Source organism: Kogia breviceps, chromosome 3 (genome assembly GCF_026419965.1).
Source record: "Kogia breviceps isolate mKogBre1 chromosome 3, mKogBre1 haplotype 1, whole genome shotgun sequence".
NCBI classification, from domain to species: Eukaryota; Metazoa; Chordata; class Mammalia; order Artiodactyla; family Physeteridae; genus Kogia; species Kogia breviceps.
The window spans coordinates 173,785,319-173,804,977 of NC_081312.1; the positions used below are offsets into that span (position 1 = coordinate 173,785,319).

The window sequence follows — 19,659 nt, forward strand, 5'->3', positions numbered from 1 at the left end:
TGTTAAAATGTGTTTTCAGCCAGATTCTGGCAAGTTGCCAAAGCCATATTGAAGATCAGTCAATGAAGGAATATTTTCATCATAAAGTTGGGATAACAAGTTTGATTTTAAATGGTAATAGCCTTTGGTAAACTGAAGACTTTGTATTCATCTCTAATTGTGTAACTTTCATCATATAGTAAATGTTCTATTCTCAAGCTGGGCACTGTAATCTTGATTGGAGGTTGCACTTGGGAGAAGGATAATCCTCCATGAGTGTACCCTTCCCTGGCAGCACAGCCTGGGTTAAGTCTCACAGAAGAGGTGAGTCAGATGGAATGGTAAAAGGGGCTTCAATAAAACAGAAGGCAAGCAAACTGAGTATGTTACAAATTTGGAAAGGAGTTGGTAGAAAGCAAATGAAAATGCTGAGTCTTTGTTGTTGTTTGTGTCTCAGTTTCACCTAAGCCCCAGCGTCTACCCTCTTCTGGAAATCCTAGAGCAGATCATTTCTTAAGCTGACTATATTGACAGATGGCTCAATGACCAGAGATGTCTGGTTTCGTTTGGTGATATATACTAATCCCAGTGTCTCAAAAAGCAGAATACCTGCAATTTCTGTCTTCTTAGTAGCTTATGATTTCCACCCTGCTCGAAAAGTTTACCCGCTTATCTCTGAACATTAAACCCTAAGGTATCCTTTGGGTTCTAGCTGACTTTGTCATTGTAGTGTTGAAGTCATTAGCTTTTCATCTTTCCAACATCATAACAAATATTACTTTGTATCTCTAATGAGGGTTGTTAAAAGTCTCAGCAGTTCAGTAATTCTTCTAAAGTCTGCTGTGGCTGCCTTGTTTTTGCCACTTAATCAAGCTATGAGTTGACTTATTTTACTTTACATTCATATAAGGAAGATGAGAGGCAGGAAGCTGTTAATGATTTGATTATTTTGCCAAAGCTTCACTTTCTTGGGTTCTAACTTTGCCTCTTCAACTGTACAGTATGATGCTGATTAGAAGTAGTGCGAGTAGCCATTTTGTCTTGTTTCTAATTTTAGGAGAAAAGCATTGTCTTTCATCGTTATGTAAGATGTTAGCTATAGATTATTCATAGAGATATTGCATTATAGTGAACAAAGTCAAACTAATTAAAACATGGCCAAATAATGAATTTACTCCATGAATACAAACATGGTTTGGTTTAAAGAAATCTATTAATGCCATTTATAGCACTGGTATTGAAAATCATTTAGTCATCTTGATAGATGGGAATATATTTAATAAAATCCAACATTTTTTTCTAAGTAAAAATGTTACAAGACTGAAATAGAAAGATGCATATTAACATGATAACAAATATTATTTCAAACAGTGGAAAAAATATACTAAACATTAATGCCCCAGAGACATTCCCATTAAAATAAGGAAGAAGGCATGGGTGTGATTACCACTATTATGTACCAGAATTCTATAACTCTGGTTAACACACAAAGAAAAGAAACAAATAAGAGACATAACTATTGGAAAGGAGAAGCAGTTATTATTTGTAAGTAAGGAATCAGATACAAAGTACACAGAAGTCAATAGCTTTCCATGTCAGAAATAACTATTTAGAAAATACAATGGTTAAAGCTCCTTAACTATAATAAAAATAGATAAAATAGTTACTAACAAACTTAATAATGTATAGGTTCCATATAAAGAAAATAATGAAAGTTTGATGAGGCACTTAAAAGAACAACTGAATAAACATTTTAATGGTGGAAAGCTAGAATATATTAAGATGTCAATTATTTCCACATCAGTTCCATCAATAACATTATTATTTGGACATCAGAATGTAATTATAAAAATCACAGAGAAAAATAAAGAGTGAGACAACTCAAGAAAAAATTATAAAATAAGATCAATGAAGGCAGACTTTAAGTTTAGATAAATCATTAGATAAAACTGTAATAATGAAATCATTATAGGAATTGTACAAGGAGAAACAAGGCCATCAATGGAAGAGTATACAATTTCAGAAACAGACCTTAGCATATGAGTTTATTATGTGATTAAACATGCAACTCCAAACGATGGATAAAGATCTCTTATTCAAGGATGGCTAAGAGATCCTGGGACTCTTAGCCATCAATCTGAATAAAATTTTGTCGCTTTAGATTTGGTTCTAACATCATGCCATATACCACAATAAATTTAGAGTAGATTAAAGAATTGAAAGTAAAGAATGAAATAATGAACTCACTAGGAGAGATTATGGCAAATTTTACTTAATGCCAATGTAACGGAGGCCTCTCTGAGCAAAAGGCAAAGAAAGGAATCTTGAAGTAAATGTTGAAAAACTTCACAGTGTAAAGATACAAACCACTGTATGGCAAAAAAAAAAAAAAAAAAAATCATTTAGAATTCAATGGCAAATTACAGACAGATGATATATTCAACAGAAATTTAATGCCTTATTTTATAGACACACAATAAAAAAAGAATAGCCCAATGGAATAAAATGAGTAAAAGAATATATACTCAAAGATATAGACAGACATATGAATTGTCAATAAACATGGTTTAACATTTCACCTCACCTGTAATAAAGAAATGCTAATTAAAGCATGACTGTCACTTTTAATCCATCAAGTTGCAAAAAGAATGGTGGTATGTATTTTTATAAGGGTTAAAATAACATACATGTGCTCATATAAAAGTTGAATAATTTTTTCCAGTTTTATTGAGAAATAATAGACATACATCACTGAATAATTTTAAGGCTTCCAGCATGATAGTTTGATTTACATATATTGTGAAATGGTTACCACAGTAGGTTAAGCTAACATCCATCTTCTCATATAGATACAAAAAAAGGAAAGAAAAAAAGGAACAAAATTTTCTTTTATGATAACTCACAGAATTTACTCTTTTAACAACTTTCCTATATAGCATACAATAAAATTTGTATCAAGCCATATAATGAAGTATATGCTGTCATCAAAAATTAACTCTCAAGGGATATTTATGGACATGGAAAAATGCCCAGATTATCATATTAACTGTAGAAAAGTGTTATCACATGTTATGATTCCAATATGATTAATACATAAGTATATATAATTATATGTTAAATAAAGATTGGTTGGGAAACAAAACTAACAATATCTTAGCATTGGGATATTATCTACTTTAATTTCTGTTTTTATACTTTCCTATTAAAATGATTATTTTACAAACCAGGCAATACTATTTAAAGGATAAATATGATTAAAATTTTAAACCATTAGGATAGTATTATTCAAACTGAGGGCTGCAATTCAGGAGGGTCATGGTATCAATTACCCAGTGGGTTGCAACCAGCATTTTTGTTAATGAAGTAGAATGGAATACAGATATCTCTGTGCTTTATTTGTATGTTTAGAGAAAAAAAAAGAAACGTCACAATAAATATTTAGTTTCAGCATACACAAACACACAACCATACACACATAACCAGATATATAAATGTCTAAACACTTGATGTTAACTATATTTCTCAATATGGTTTATTTCAAAAAGTTTGAGAAACTGCATTGCAGTAATCTGTTTTTTGATAGAATTGAAGATTTCTGAAATTTCATACTTCATGTTGCTAATGCAGCCACATCCCCTTCATGCAGGTGAATCAGCACAAAGCTGGAAGTCACTGAGGAATTCAGATTTAACTATTTCATCTACTGCTGGTTTTTAAAAAATAACAAGCACAATGTCCAAACATCGGGCTTAAACTTGTGAATACAGAGATTATATGATGCTCTGTAATGAAGGATTATTTAAGTCAATACACAGCCAAACTTGCATCATTTAAAATTCCCTGAGCCATATTTCAATATTCACTAGCAGCACTTAAAAGTTAGGTAGAACAAAGATAACAACTGAATTTTACTGTGAGGCAACAAGTCAGTCCAAGTCTTTTGAATCAAATAGCTTTTAACCGTTTCCATATGGGTGAATACTTCATTCTCTTGCCCCTTCTAAGTAGTATTTTAAGAAAATTTTTAATGTAGGTATAAAATAAGTACTCAGATATCTAATAATCTGGGTAGAGTCAGCAGCTCCCTGATTCAAACATGCTGAAAGTTCACAGTGCTAGCCTATTACTAATTATTTGGCCCTAAAATGAGTTTACTGGATTGTCCAGTGTATAACTGACTGTTTTTATGCATCACCATTTCATGGTATATTTAAGTCTACTTTTATATGTCCCTCATTCCCTTAAAGTATTAACGGTGCATAAATGAGGATATTTTGCCAACATCAGTAATGCCTTTTAATCATAAAGATTTTTTTTTTTTTTTTTTTTTTTTTTTTGCGGTATGCGGGCCTCTCACTGTTGTGGCCTCTCCCGTTGCGGAGCACAGGCTCCGGACGCACAGGCTCAGCGGCCATGGCTCACGGGCTTAGTTGCTCCGCGGCATGTGGGATCTTCCCGGACCAGGGCACGAACCCGTGTCTCCTGCATCGGCAGGCGGATTCTCAACCACTGCGCCACCAGGGAAGCCCAATCATAAAGATTTTTGAAAAGATCAGCTTATTTCCAGATAAGCCTAAATAATGTAGCTTCATTCCCCGCATCAGTTCTTTCCTACCTTACACATTCCAAAACTGAAAACAGACTTGTAATCAGGAGGTGACACTCAGAGGAAGAAAGAACTCCAGCATGGAAAGCCAATTACAAAAATTATTTTCCTTTTTGAAAATATTTTTCATTGAAAGATAGGGGAAATAAAAACCAAAAAGTTTTTTAAAAACCTTTTTAACCAATAGTTTGGAAGGAAGGAGAAATAAGATGCGAATTATTTTAATGAGATAAAAGAATTGGAAGGATAAAAGACCCTGGTGTTATACTTTTAAACACATATTAGGGCTGCTCTAGATTCTAGAAATCTAAAGAAAAATTAAGCCTTTATTTTATAAAACCTGCAGCTCTGCAAGATGCCACAGCTGTAAAATGACAAGGTTCTGGATATCAGATATCAGATGATTTGACCCCAGTTTTCCATCCAAAACTCATCTCCAAAGCAAACTTCCTGCTTTCTGCAGATAACTATTCTTGTTGGCATTGGATTATGATTCTGAGCTACAACTAATATTAAGAACTTTTATTAAAAGAAAACATGCTGTATACCCTTGCATATTATAATGATGTGAAATTTCATAATTTGTCCTATAGTACTGTCCCTGTAATAGATTACTGTGTGCTTAAATTCATCTGTCATTCCCAGAGCTCTTTGTACTGAGTGGTTCAGGCATGAAAATTCTGAAAAACTTTAAGCTCAAGTTTCTTGATTTTAGGAGAAATGTTTTTAGAAGTAAAATCATCCATCTCATGCCTGAGGCCAATTAAGAACAAGCAGGCCCCATATGGGAAATGAGATATGTTTCTTTTCTAATATTCTATTGATAATAATGATGATTGTAATCAGCATTGTAAATTTTATGACCTACCTTTCCAATGAAATTTTTTCAGTATTTCAAAACAAATTGATTTTCCCATATCTTACACTCCAGACTCATGGTAAAATAAATATGTTATTAGTTATAATCACAGATGTTTATCATTATACTTGTTTCTCTTCTAAAATACTTCCTTTTTTAAGCATTTTCCATTTTTTTGATGCTGGAGGATCATTTTTCACACTTTTGCAGACAATGGCAAGAAAACTTACTAAATGTGCAATTGATTTTTCCGTTAAGAAAGCATGCCAATAAGTACACCCAAGGCTGCAAGGGCCATTTAAATCATCAGACACTTTGATGAGGTATTCTAGTCTTCAGAATTTTAAAGATCTTTATTTTTAGATAACAGGTCAGGAAACTACAGCTAGTGGGCCAAATTGGACCCACTTCCTGGCTTTGTAAATAAAGTTTTATTGAAATGCAGCCACACCCATTTCTTTATGCATTTGTCTGTGGCTACTTTTGAGCTACAACCGCAGAGGTGAATAGTTAAGACAGAAACTATATAGCCTACAAAGTCTAAAGTATTTACTACCTTGTTCTTCACAAAAACCACATGCTGACTCCCGATCTCCAAACTAATTCCTATCTGGGTCTCGGGATTCTGTGAAGTTTTTCTCCTAAATTTTCTTTTGTAGATGTTTCATCTCACTGGTGAAATGACACATGTTCAATTGTGTAGAAAGACATGGACTTCATTTTTAATCCTTGTGTATGTATTTTAACATTTACTCTATTTTCTTCATCTGTATATATTACCTTTGCAAAATAAGTTTTATTTCTGAAACCCTTTCCACAAAACAGGTAAGTTAGAAATGTGATGAGATTTACGCTTTAATCTCATGATTGGATAGACGCTGCAAGCTAGGAGAATTCTTTTCTAGGCTGCCTTATTAAATGGGGTTCACTTAATATGGCTCCTGAGGGCTTTGAAATCAACATCCTGTTGAAATTGAGTGGAAAATAATACAATTAACTTGAAGTAGAGCTCTCTAATGATTTGTTTTGGAATTAGGTAATAGAAGAAAGGAATAACTTGAAAATAAAAACATTGGAAATCTATTGTCGTTAGAAGCTCAGACTGTCGAAATCAATCCTTAAGGAATATTTACAAAACCACATAACCTCTATTTATAAATATTGAATAAAGATGTGCTCCATATTTGAAAGCAACTTAGATTTTCTCTCACAAGATTCTGTAGTACTGATTCCCAAATATGATGATAAGGGACTTTAAGTGTAAAACACATTTCACATTAACATGGGACACAGCATTAATTCCTAAACATTTTCTAAATCCTATCTCTACAGTTGAAGTCCTACTTACTCATTTTCAGCAGTTGTCGACCTTGCTACATACATTCTACAAAGACGTTCCTTAGGTATTAAAAACAGCTGATATTTACTAAATGTTGACTATACAACAAACAGTTTACTTTTAATCCTTACCTAACCTCCCTTACCTCGTTTTATAGATGAGGAAACCGGCTTAGATAGGAAAAATAACTTGCCTAAGATCACATACCTATTTGGTGCCCAAGCCAAAATTGTAACTCAAGCAGTTTGAGCCCCAAATCTTCATTTGAATCATGTTCCCTCCAAAGTCTTGTGAGTACAAGAAGCTTGAAAGCAACCACGTAATAATAAATACCACCACTTGGTATTGAGGGGCATTGAAAAAGTGTGCTAACTCTTCTAGGTGAGAGGAAAAGGAAATGCTGCTGGGAGGAGGTAAGTCTTGAGTTGAATTGGGTTTACTAATTAGAGACAAGGAAGGTATTCCAGAAATGTGTAATAGCGTGTTCAAAGGCAGAGACTGAAAGAGTACCACACTTTCAGGAAGGTGTAATAAGGCGCTGGAGATGGGCTGGTGGGGTGTGACGGGGCCTGCAGTATTGACATATCTTACAGGAAGTCAGTGGTTTTCCCATTTTGGTGTGATGAGGATCGCCTAGGGCACCTGTTTACAGTGAAAATTACTGGGCCCAAGTTGTGGGAGAATGTTATCCAGTTAGATCCAGGAATTTGCATTTCAGCAGGAACACCAGGTGATTCCAGGTCAGGAGAGCCTCTCTGAGAACACTGGAAATCAACATTCTGGAGTGTGACATGGTTAATGCCGTGATGTTTTAGAAAAACAACACAGCAGCTCAGTGAAGAAAGGAAGGTGTTCTCAAAAGTGGTTTATTTATTTAGAATTCAGAAATAATGGAAAGGTAGCTTTTCTTAATGATTTATACAACACACACACACACACTTTCAGTTATAATAGGTTGTCGATGTTATTTAAACTACTGGGTTATAAAGTAAAACGCTGAAAAGGCAGGGTTCTGTTGTGTTAATTTTTTAAGGCGCCATAAGGTACAAAAATGTATGAATTTTTCAAACCAAACCTTATTTATGTTTTGCCATTCTCAATCCTTCCCACCCTAGCAGTTAGTAAGCTGCAGTGTAAATAAATAAATGAATGGATTAGTTAATTGAATTATATATTTTTCAGTAGAACCTAATTTCACACACTATAATTGAGAGATTATTTAATAACTCAAGCATACTGTGGTGTTTCTGTACTTTTCTCTGGGATTAATGTAATAATTTAAGGGACTAATTACTTAAGATAAAATTGACTCATAAATTTAAGATTTGGTACTGTCTTGTTATAAGCTAAAAGTTGCTATTTCCCACTGGCTTTGAATACATCTAGAATGGAGTAAGTAAAGACAAACTGCATATTAAAAATTATCTGTTGCATTTAATAACTTGTCAGATGGCTCCCAAAATATATTCTTTGTAGAAAATCGATATATTCCCATCTTGCAGAAGAGAATGTCAGTATACTTTTCAATATTTAAGTAAACTTAAAGGGAAGAAAAAGAAAAAGGAGGCAACAGCCATCTAATTCATCTGGAATTGGACTCTAAATGTCAGAATCTCTTTGGGTAACCAGAGATAGCCTTGACCAACTGGGGACTCTCAAACTCAGGATGCCAAATCACACACTGATGTTTATTACACACTTAAGCTTGTTCAACACAGATGGTAGGTATAAAATAGCTGAGCTCTAATAGATTATGTCCAGGCAGAATGATAAATATGGTCTTTTTTGTTGACAGTCGAGCTGTTTTCACATTCCACTTGAATTAAATTGTGCTCATTCATGCCATGGTACCTGATCTCTGGCAGGGATTCTTATAAAAAATCATCGTGTAGAATCATTGCGAAACAAGTGAAAAAAAAAGTTGTAAAGTAGCACTATAAGAAAAATAAGACTAAAGTTGAACAGCCTATAAGAATTTTGAAAAAAGATAAATATCTATTTAGATGAATATTTATTAATATGGATTCATATATATTATATATAAGTATATATATATTAATATTTTAAAATTCAGGGACAGTGCAAATCCTTAATTTTCATAAACTGGTAAAAAATATTTAAAGTTTCTAATATGAAAAAGAAATGATATGTCAGATATACTAGGTATGATCAAATATAACACTGGCCCTAACTTTAAAATGTTCACAATCAAGTTTGGTAAATAAGACATAAAGCCATGAAATTTTACATAAACGAGAAAAGTTAAATAGTAAAGTGAGAGGTGGTCACAGCAATGATGAAGCTTTATCCGAATGGGCTCTGGGTAGTAACTTCTGGGTCTTGAAAAGTGAGTGAACTGTAGCTGGATAGGTAGGGAGGGCAGAAAATGATTTGAGTCAAGAAAGAAAGTGGGAGTAAGCAAAATCTCATCAACCCAGTGCTTGCTGAATTTGACCTTTTAGACATGACCTAATCGTAGCTCTGGTAGGGATCCACAGGAACACACTCTACTTCACTGATTCACTGCAGGGACTCACAGATCTCAGAAAAACTGTTATGCTCAAGGTTGCCATTTGTTACAGCAAAGGGAGACAGAATAAAATCAGCAAAGGGAAGGAACGTAGGGCAGAGTCCAAGAGTGACCAGGCACGGCTTCCAGTCGTCCTCCCCCAGTGGAGTTGGCCCATAAGTCTCCCAGCAACTATTTGTGAAAACACACACCAAGTATTGCCACTCAAGGAAGCTTATCCAAGCTCATCATCGTCCAGGATTTTTACTGAGGGCCATCACGTAGGTATGAAATTCTGCATGACTAACTTTATCTCTCATCTCCAGTGCCCCCAGGGGTCAAACTGATGCAACATGGCCCAGGGCTCCAGGCGAATAAAAGCAGACATTCACCATAAATCATATTGTTAGTATGATCTAACATAGCCCAAGACCCAAGATATACAAAGACACTTTTATCAGGCAGGATATTCCAGGGGATTAGAAGTGATCTCCCAGGAGCTGAGCAAGGGCCAGTTCTTTCTTTGGAATGTGTGGGCTTGAACACCCCAAACCCGCTGAGTTACTAAGCTTTTACTGCACAATAGGGAAAGAGTTTGTGTGACTGCAGGTCTTAAATTTTAAAATTTAACTAAAACAAATAAAAAGATCTGAAAAATACCTGCAGAAGATTTTAGCCACATGTTGTGATGATGAAAAATTCATGTGTATGAGGAAAAGAAAAGCCAACTTCATAGAATAGCTACTGTCTCACCTTTGCGTGGGCATCCAGGTGTTCTGCCCGGCGCAGTGAGCCTCAGTGGAGTAACTTGTTGCCACGTGCAACCATAACAGTATGATTGCCTAAGGAGGAGACCGTTACGCAGAACTCCGTAAATGCTTCTCCACTGCTCCAGCCAACAGTTCTATAGAAGAAAGTTTATGTTGTGCAGATTTTAGAATTAACTACTTACCCATCTTTTTCTTTTAATTTCTACCCCCACTCTGCACCCCATACTTTCTTTTCTGATCTGCAACGTGGCCTTCTCTGAAGATGTTCCAGTGGATTTGATCGCCATCGGCAGGACTGGGTGGACAGCGGATGCCCTGAAGAGGTACACATGTGCTTTATTATGGCAAGATTGTTGGGACCAAACTGTCATGTACTGTTGCTGCAACTTAATGAAAATGGTATCTAATTTAATAAAAAAGGCCGTCAGTTACTGAGCCCTTATATGTACCAGATGTTGGGTTTAACTCGACATGTATTATCTCAATTTTTTCTCATACCCATCCTATGAGGTCAGAGCTGTTATTGCCTCCATAGGACCAAGAGGAGAAGAGGGAAGGGTGAAGGGACATGTTGGGGAAGGGGGTGGAGAGAGAGTGTCTGGAATTAGGTGTGTGCCTCAGCAATGGTAGAACCAGGACTTAAGTCTCTGTGAGCAAAGGGCAGTTCTCTTAAACATTTGCTGCTTTTTGAGATCTAGGAAGCCATTGTTCATCTTTTTCACTCAAATAACAAAATCAAGGGAACGGGGTGGGGGGGAAGATTGATTGCAGTAAATTGGCATGATAGAAGAAGGTAGACATGGTCTAACATGGAAACAGTTAAGTCCCAGGCAAACATGACGGAGACAATGATGCAAAGAAGTGATTAAAGCAAGTAAATAAAATTACAGAATGGATTTTAACCTATTTAAAAATTTTTAGTGAATTGCATTTACATTGTCATTTCAGAGTCACATAAAAATATCCTCTAAAATTCAGAAAGAAAAGTATTTTGTTTCTTCTCCCTTTGTTAAGTTTCAGGGTTTGAATTTTGAATAAAAACCATTAAAACTTCTATAACTTTTCTCATTTAGTAAAGCAAACCATGTCAAAGAGCTATTTTCAGAACTCTTAGGCAATCCTAGTTACTAGAGCCTTCTTTTTAATTTAGTTTTTATTTATGATGCCTCATAAATATCTTGAAAAATACGTCATTCAGGATATTCTTGAACATTAAGTACAGTATTGCCAATGCAGCTTTAATCAACTTTTTGACAGTTGTTTTGGGGGAATTACAGTGATAAATACTCATTTATCTATTTCATTTCACTTATTTAACAACAGTAGTTCAAAAAGAAAATATATTGATAGAGTCATAGTTGTGTTTTCAGGTTGATGTTTCTTTCTTGTAATCACAGTTACCTCCGTTAAAAATGTTGAAATTGAATACCTGTGTAAAGATCAAGAGGGTAATTCAGACATTGTCATTTTCTTGCTTTACTGTGGGCCCACCATGAAACATAAGCTATAGAGAAGAATCCATCATATTCTAAGGCCTCCTAAAGATATTTGTGGGGAATTTCATCATGTCCTATGGCCTGTGCTAAGAACTAAAATTACAAAGATTTTTTAAAAAAATTACCCTCTCTTCCTAAGGAGCTCACAATCTAGTACATTCTATAATAGTCAATGTTTCCTTTTTATTCTGTAAGTAAATCGTCAACATTACTTGCTTTATGGTGAGCAATTCTATCCTTCTGTTACAGGTAACTAAACAAGGTCACCAAGTCCAGTCCATTTTCTGTGCCTAAAACCAGTGTTAAATTTTCCTTCTGATCTTGTGAGATGAATTTATTCAATAAGTGCAAATCCTAATATGAGCGTTTATTATGTACTGCTCTAAGCACTGCTAATGTAAAAGTGTGAGGAATGTGTGTAGCAGGGGAGGCAGACACTGAACAAAGGACAGCACTTAGAGAACCACACAGGCAAAGAACTCCAAGTTCATGGTCTTGTTAAATAGGACAAGGGAACATTTGCTTGGGGAGATGATATTTTACATGACTTCTGAAGGGTAACTAAAGGTAAGAAGAGTGGTGAGAGATGAGACTGGTGAGGTAAACAGGGCTCTAAATGTAACATTGAAGGAGTTTGGGCCTTATCTTAAAGGCAAGAGAAAGCTATCTGGAGGGTTTTAATTAAGGGAGTGACATGATCCAAATGAATTTTTGGAAGAATGGATACATTGTGTGTTACACTGTCGTAATTACTATAGCTTCATAAGAAATATTGTTTATAGAACAAACCTGCTTACTTTTTCATCTTCACAAGCGTTTTGACAACTTTGGGGCTTTTGTTCTTTTGTTCTTCATAAATTTTAGACTCAACTTGCAAGATCTGTAATCAGTCAATCCATCTTGTCAATATTCTTACTGAATTTACATTGGATTGTGAATTATATCACATTTCTGAATTATGGAAATTTTATTTTATTTTTAAAATTTTATTATTTTTAATAGATCTTTATTGGAGTATAATTGCTTCACAATACTGTGTTAGTTTCTGTTGTACAACAAAGTGAATCAGCCATATGCATACATATATCTCCATATCCCTTCCCTCTTGCGTCTCCCTCCCTCCCACCCTCCCTATCCCACCCCTCTAGGTCGTCGCAAAGCATGGAGCTGATCTCCCTGTGCTATGCTGCTGCTTCCCACTAGCTATCTATTTTACATTTGGTGGTGTATATATGTCCATGTCACTCTCTCACTTCAGCCCAGCTTCCCCCTCCCACCCCATGTCCTCAAGTCTACTCTCTATGTCTGCGTCTTTATTCCTACCCTGCCACTAGGTTCATCAGTACCATTTTTTTTTTTTTTTAGATTCCATATATATGCATTCACGGTATTTGTCTTTCTCTTTCTGACTTACTTCAGTCTGTATGAAGACTCTAGGTCCATCCACCTCACTACAAATAACTCAATTTTGTTTCTTTTTTTTTTTTTTTTTTTTTTTTTTTTGTGGTACACGGGCCTCTCACTGTTGTGGCCTTTCCCTTTGCGGAGCGCAGGCTCTGGATGCACAGGCTCAGTGGCCATGGCTCACGGGCCCAGCCGCTCCGCAGTATGTGGGATCTTTCCAGACCGGGGCACAAACCCGTGTCCCCTGCATCGGCAGGCGGATTCTCAACCACTGCGCCACCAGGGAAGCCCTCAATTTTGTTTCTTACAGCTGAGTAATATTCCATTGTATATATGTGCCACATCTTCTTTATCCATTCATCTGTCAGTGGACACTTAGGTTGCTTCCATGTCCTAGCTGTTGTAAATAGTGCTGCAATGAACATGGTGGTACATGACTCTTTTTGAATTATGGTTTTCTCAGGGTTTATGCCCAGTAGTGGGATGGCTGGGTCATATGGTAGTTCTATTTGTAGTTTTTAAGGAACCTCCATACTGTTCTCCATAGTGGTTGCATCAATTTACATTCCCACCAACAGTGCAGGAGGGTTCCCTTTTCACCACACCCTCACCAGCATTTATTGTTTCTAGATTTTTTGATAATGGCCATCCTGAGTTTTGATTTGCATTTCTCCAATAATTAGTGATGTTGAGCATCTTTTCATGTGCCTCTTGGCCATCTATATGTCTTCTTTGACGAAATGTCTATTTAGGTCTTCTGCCCATTTTTTAATTGTATTGTTTGTTTTTTTGGTACTGAGCCCCGTGAGTTGTTTGTATATTTTGGAGATTAATCCTTTGTCTGTAGTTTCATTTGCAAGTATTTTCTCCCATTCTGAGGGTTTTCTTTTCATCTTGTTTATGGTTTCCTTTGCTGTGCAAAAGCTTTTAAATTTCATTAGGTCCCGTTTGTTTATTTTTGTTTTTATTTTCATTACTCTAGGAAGTGGGTCAAAAAAGATCTTGCTGTGGTTTAAGTCAAAGAGCGTTTTTCCTATGTTTTTCTCTAAGAGTGTTGTAGTGTCTGGTCTTACATTTAGGTCTTTAATCCATTTGGAGTTTATTTTTGTGTAAGGTGTTAGGTAGTGTTCTAATTTCATTCTTTTGCATGTAGCTGTCCAGTTTTCCTAGCACCACTTATTGAAGAGGCTGTCTTTTCTCCATTTTAAATTTCATCTTTTTATTATTGATTTCTTACCTAATTGAATTGTCACAGGGCACATTCTATATGATACTGATTCTTTAAAATTGGTTGGAACTTTTAATGGAATAGTGAATGAGTAATTTGTACAAGTGATCTACATGTGCTCAATAAGGATGTGTGTCTTCGTATTGCTTGGGTATGAAGTTTGATAAATGGGTTCTAGGTATTTCCACCATAAGCTTCTTTACCATAAACATCTTTGCCACAAGCATTTTTGCTGCATAAGTAATTGGCCATAAGGCAATTTTGCCATAAAAGATAAAACAACAAAAAATAAAAGGGAGACGTTAGAAAGGACATAATGAAACATGAAAAATGAATAACAAAATTAAAAAGACTTTATTGCAAAATACAAAATATCTGAACACATTTAACGTGCGTGTAGACTCATGACAATGCTGTGAAAATAACTGACTTTATTCTGTGTGTTGTACCTAAGCACTTGCCTTCCAAGTCTTTTGTTCATCATATTACACTCTTTTTTTGTTTATTGATTTGTCTCCTTATTCAGCATCCCAATGTTATTTTCACTAAAATTTCTTCCTTATGTAAGAAAGGTATTAATTTCCAAATACTGGGATGCATGTTCATAACTGAGCTTTATACTGTGTTGTGAAAGCCTCTGCACTGTTGTTTGTTCTTAGTATTTTGTCGCATGTCCATTGACAGACATTACAAAGTTCTGTGAGAAACATGGTTTCACTTCTGTTCCTTCAAGGCCCTCGGCCTCTTTCTCCTCCCATGTAGTGTGTTTCAAAGAAGAAACCAACTCTTGGGGCAAATCATCACCATCTGTTATGATTTTTATATTGTGTACATCAAACCAAACCATCAGCCAATTATTTTATCTTTTATGGCAAAATTGCCTTACAGCCAATTAGTTATGTGGCAAAAATATTTTCAGCAAAAATACATGTGACAAAGATATTTACAGCAAAGAAGATTATGGTGAAAATTCCGGACATGTGATAAATATACTATTCAGTCAGACTGTCTTCATTCTCTTTATTTTTACCTTCTGAGCTCTTTGGAGATAGGACCTTCCCATCATTTTCTTGTATCTTTTAACCTCTCTTTTATATCATCTATTTTCTTATTTCTCTATGCTGTATCCTGGGGGATTCCTTCAGATCTATTTGCCAGTTTATTAATCCTCTCTTCCTTTTGTTTAATCTGCTGTTGAACCTGTCCATTAAGGTAGTAATTTCACAAATATATTTTTCATTTCTAAAATTTTAATCTTTATTAAATCTGCCAAGTCATTTTTATAGTCTGTGATATTAGTTCATTTTTTAATGTTACTTTTCATTTCTTTAAATATTTCATATATAATTTTTATATATCCCATATTTGATGCCCCTACTATGTAAAAGGTTTTGCTAGTCTAATTATGTTGTTCTTTGTTTTTGCTGGCTCTTTGTCAGACTATTCTTTTTCTTTCTGTGTTTCTGGGTCCTTTAATTAGAAGGGCATTTGTTTGATCTTTTTCCATGGGAATCCCTAGCATGTAAATAGGTGATGCTTTCACCAAAGAAGTTTTGATGATGGGAACCTGAGGGCTTTAGGGGACACCATGTGTTCCTGCCTTAATATGGGGAGGAGAGGTTTGGATTTATCTCCCTCATCTACTGCTGGTAGAAGGCTTGATCTCCTTAGAGCATAATTAATTTTTGATATTTTTACCCTCAGAGCAAACTGTGTTTTTACTTTGCCTAATATATATTGTTCCTACTTTTTTTATAACACACAGCTTTTGCTTTATTTTGTTTTGTGGGAGAGGCAAAAGAAAGACCCCCTCAGAGATTTTCTTTACTTCCCGAAAATCCTAGTAATGCTTTAAAATTCGTGTTTTATCCAGAATCCACTTGTATTGTGACAGGAGGACCGTTTAAGGTCTGTAGTCTGCCTTTACTGCCATAAGCAAAACAAGTTCAGGATATTACCTTAAACATTACGGTGATTAATAATACTGTTTTTGAGACTAGACCACAGGAGGAGAATAATGTGTGACAAGTTCCAGCTTAGACTTACTGACTTACTGAGCCTGAGATGTCTGTGATATCCACAGGCATGTAAGCCAATAGATGAATATTTGGGCCTAAAATTCAAGAGAAGAATGTAGACTGAAGACAGAGATTTATGCATAATTAACATAAAGATGTTAATTGAAATCATAGGTATGGAGGAGATTGCTAGTGACGATGCATATAGAGAAAAGACAGGCCAGGAAAGATGCATAAGGACCACCAACACTTAAGGGAGAGAAAGAAATGGAGATGGCGTTGTTAGACAGGTATCAGAAAACTGATGAGTGTGTGTCACAGAATCCAAGATTAGAAAGTGGACAGACTGTGCCTAACACTAATGAGATAGCAAGAGTGTACATGGAAGATTTAGTAGATAAGGAGATATTTTAAAACATTGGTATGAGAGTTTCAATTAAGTTGGACTGGGTAAAAACAAGTTTGTGGGAGTCTGAGAAGCCCTAGGCTGATCAGTGTTTCTGGAATTCTGACTGAATGGAAGGAGAAGCAAGATGATGTTGGGGTGCATGTGGAGAAGAATGAAGACGGAGTTTTGAAAATAAGATTGGACATGCTTGAGTATGTTTAAGTGCGGCCGCTAACAAGGCAGGAGGGAATTAGAGATGAAATATTGAAGCGCAAGGAGGGGGTCCGATGAGAAGGTTCCCAATACCTGAGAAGGTGGGCGGAGCTGGGCCAGAGTAGAGATTGAGAGAACAGCTGTATACCATAGCCCCCATCCATCCTAACAGAAGGAGGAAGGGCAGGTCAGTTCCGGTTCAAGTAAGGATGGTGATTTGTAAGTAAATTTAAAGAATTCTTGCTGCTGACCCTTATCAAAGAAATAAAAAGTGAACCCAAGGATAAAATTGGTAGAGGCATTGTGGGGTGGCAGTTCTAAGTAGAGTGGAGAGGGTTTGAAATTGATACTGAGGATAATTGGCAAAGCAGGGCAGGACTGCCCGGCAGCACAGAACCCCGCTGGGCGTGCAGGAGGTAAGTTTGTGGAGCTCCCAGTGGGAGGCTATAGGATTGTTTTCCAGCTCAGGCATGGAAAAGGCAGACTTTTTACTCTCTTCAGTCCTGCAGATTTTCTGAAGAAAGTGTTGTGGAAAAGAAGGTGTTGTGGGAAAAAAAAAGGGGGGGGGCAACATGCTTAAAGGTATTGAAAAAAGAGGTTGAAGTGATGGAAATAAGGAGACTAAAGGGAGAAAATCCTTGTGCTTGGGCTTTCTGCATAATCGCTGGATAAGAAGAATGTGAGTGAACAGCTACATGGATAGACTGAAAATAGGATAACTGAATTTATGATTTCAGAGCTAAAGCATTCCCAACCACAGAGAAGGTCCAGGGTGTGGGGATGGTGATTAAGTGGAGTCAAGCAGGAGATCACGAGGTCACTGAGCTGAGAAGATGCAGGAACTAAAGTTTGGGGAATTGAATGGGTCGCTAGGATGTTGAAGGAGGGAGTAAGCTGTGTCATATTTAGTCGGTGACAAGGAAGCCATCTTGGGAGCTCTTCCCGAGCCAGCAGTACGGTGAATTGTACTTCACTAATGACAAGAGGAGTTTAAGAAAGTTATTTATTCAATAATAATTTTCAAATGTGGGTAAGTGCCATCCACGTACAGAATAGTTATCTTCTACTCAAGGCCCACCAGAGGGATGGAGTCCTTTGAAGCACAAAGAGGTAGGGAGAAACGCCAACTTCTAAACCATGCAAGTTTGCATGTTGGAGATTGTTACTGGTAAATGTCATATTATTTATTCTTGTGGGCTATAAATGAACAATACAATATGCACCTTTTCCTCATGTAGCTCTGCTGAGGAGAAGATAGACTAAGTGACCACCTGAGTGCTGTTCAATCCTTTGCTTGGGTGGTTTTGAATATTTCATAAAGGAAAACAAAATTTTAATTTTAAATATCCATTCATCCTGTGGTGGATTATTTTTCAAACAGTAAAGTAGTATGGAGCAGTTACCACATTTTTAAAATTTAGCATTACCAATTTGATGTGAATGGAATACATTCGTTCTTCACACGCCTAAGCATGTTTTAAACCTTATCTTTATGCGCATGTTTTTCTTCTAGTATGAACATTTCCCATCATGTCTTTTATAAATATACTGATATAAAATTTAGGTTAAGATAAACAGTAATATGAAAGGTTAATAGCAGAAATGATGGAATCCAAATATCTAAAGATGGAAATGCTTTCTAACATTCAATTGTTTTCTCTTGTCTATTTTATTTACTTTAAAAGTTAGTAAAATCTATAACTATAGTCCTGTACAAAAATAATGCATTCCTCATCTTTATTTGAGAGGCTTTTGTGCTTTACAGCCCAACTTCTTTGATATAATTTTAAAACATATGTATGATCACTCAAATTGTCTTCCCCCTTGTTTCTTCATCAGTCAAAAGAGAAGCTCTGTGACACCACAGAGCCAGTGGAACGTTCTACTCAAACCACCACCATACGAGCAACGAGCACACAATTCAGGGTGCTGACGACCACCAGAAGAGCAGCGACATCCCGGCTTCCCACCAGCCTGCCCACAGAAGGTGCCCTGGAGATACTTTTGCTTTATTACTGAAGGAGGGAGAACTCACTGTGTTGACATGCGCTGGAGAAGCCCTCCAGGGAGAAAGTTATTCATTGGCAAACTGGATTTCTTAGGGATGTCTAAAAGGGAAAAGACAAAATTATTATGGCATAAAAATATGTGCTGGGTTTTTGTTAATCTATGGATGCCTTTTATTGAGATTTAGTCTTTCAGCGTGATCCTGGCTACTCATCCTCCCTAGAAAAGAAAGAAAGACTTCCTTTCATATTGCTAAACTTTGTAATAACGGTAGTCAACGTTTTAGTCACAGGATAGAAAGGCAAAATGCACAGAAAATGTCCATTGATTCTGGATTCTGAACAATAGGTAATCCTACTTATATGCAATTCTATTAATATTTGCTTGGATACAGTCAATAAAATATGCTGGTCTATAACCTGTAGAGAGGCACTGTGTATGACACAGAAATTGTACTTGAAAAACATTTCCTTTACCAGGAAAGGCAGAAATACTAAAGAACATTAATGCATAAGCACAACTCATTGGGGGAAGAAGGTATATTAGCCTAAATTTGTTAACCATCGATTCTGAAAGGTACCGCTGGGGAGAAATGTGAGACCGCTTGGCCAAGAGTAAGCTTTAAAGGGGAAAACATGGTCTTACTTGTTTACTTTCATAAACTTTGCTTTCATCTAAATAAGATATTAAATTAAACTTGAATCTTTTAATTGAAATTTAATTGGATACTAAAAGTTAACTGGAATAAAGTGATAAAGTGAGGTGGAGGACAGCTAGCTGCTAAATATATTTTATTGCTTTTAAAACCAATGTTATATTTTAATCCATCTTATTTGGGGTTGT

General features: G+C 35.9%; 1 protein-coding gene across 4 annotated transcripts in view; it reads left to right on the plus strand.

Annotated features, from left to right (window-relative positions):
* PLXDC2 (plexin domain containing 2) overlaps positions 1 to 19,659 on the plus strand; it is a 434,034-nt gene that overhangs the window by 343,350 nt on the left and 71,025 nt on the right. For all 4 annotated transcript variants that reach the window (XM_067030372.1, XM_067030371.1, XM_067030373.1 and 1 more), the window contains 2 exons: positions 10,325 to 10,385; positions 18,649 to 18,796. In XM_067030372.1, coding sequence (XP_066886473.1) covers positions 10,325 to 10,385; positions 18,649 to 18,796 — 209 coding nt within the window. The remainder of the gene's footprint in view (positions 1 to 10,324; positions 10,386 to 18,648; positions 18,797 to 19,659) is intronic.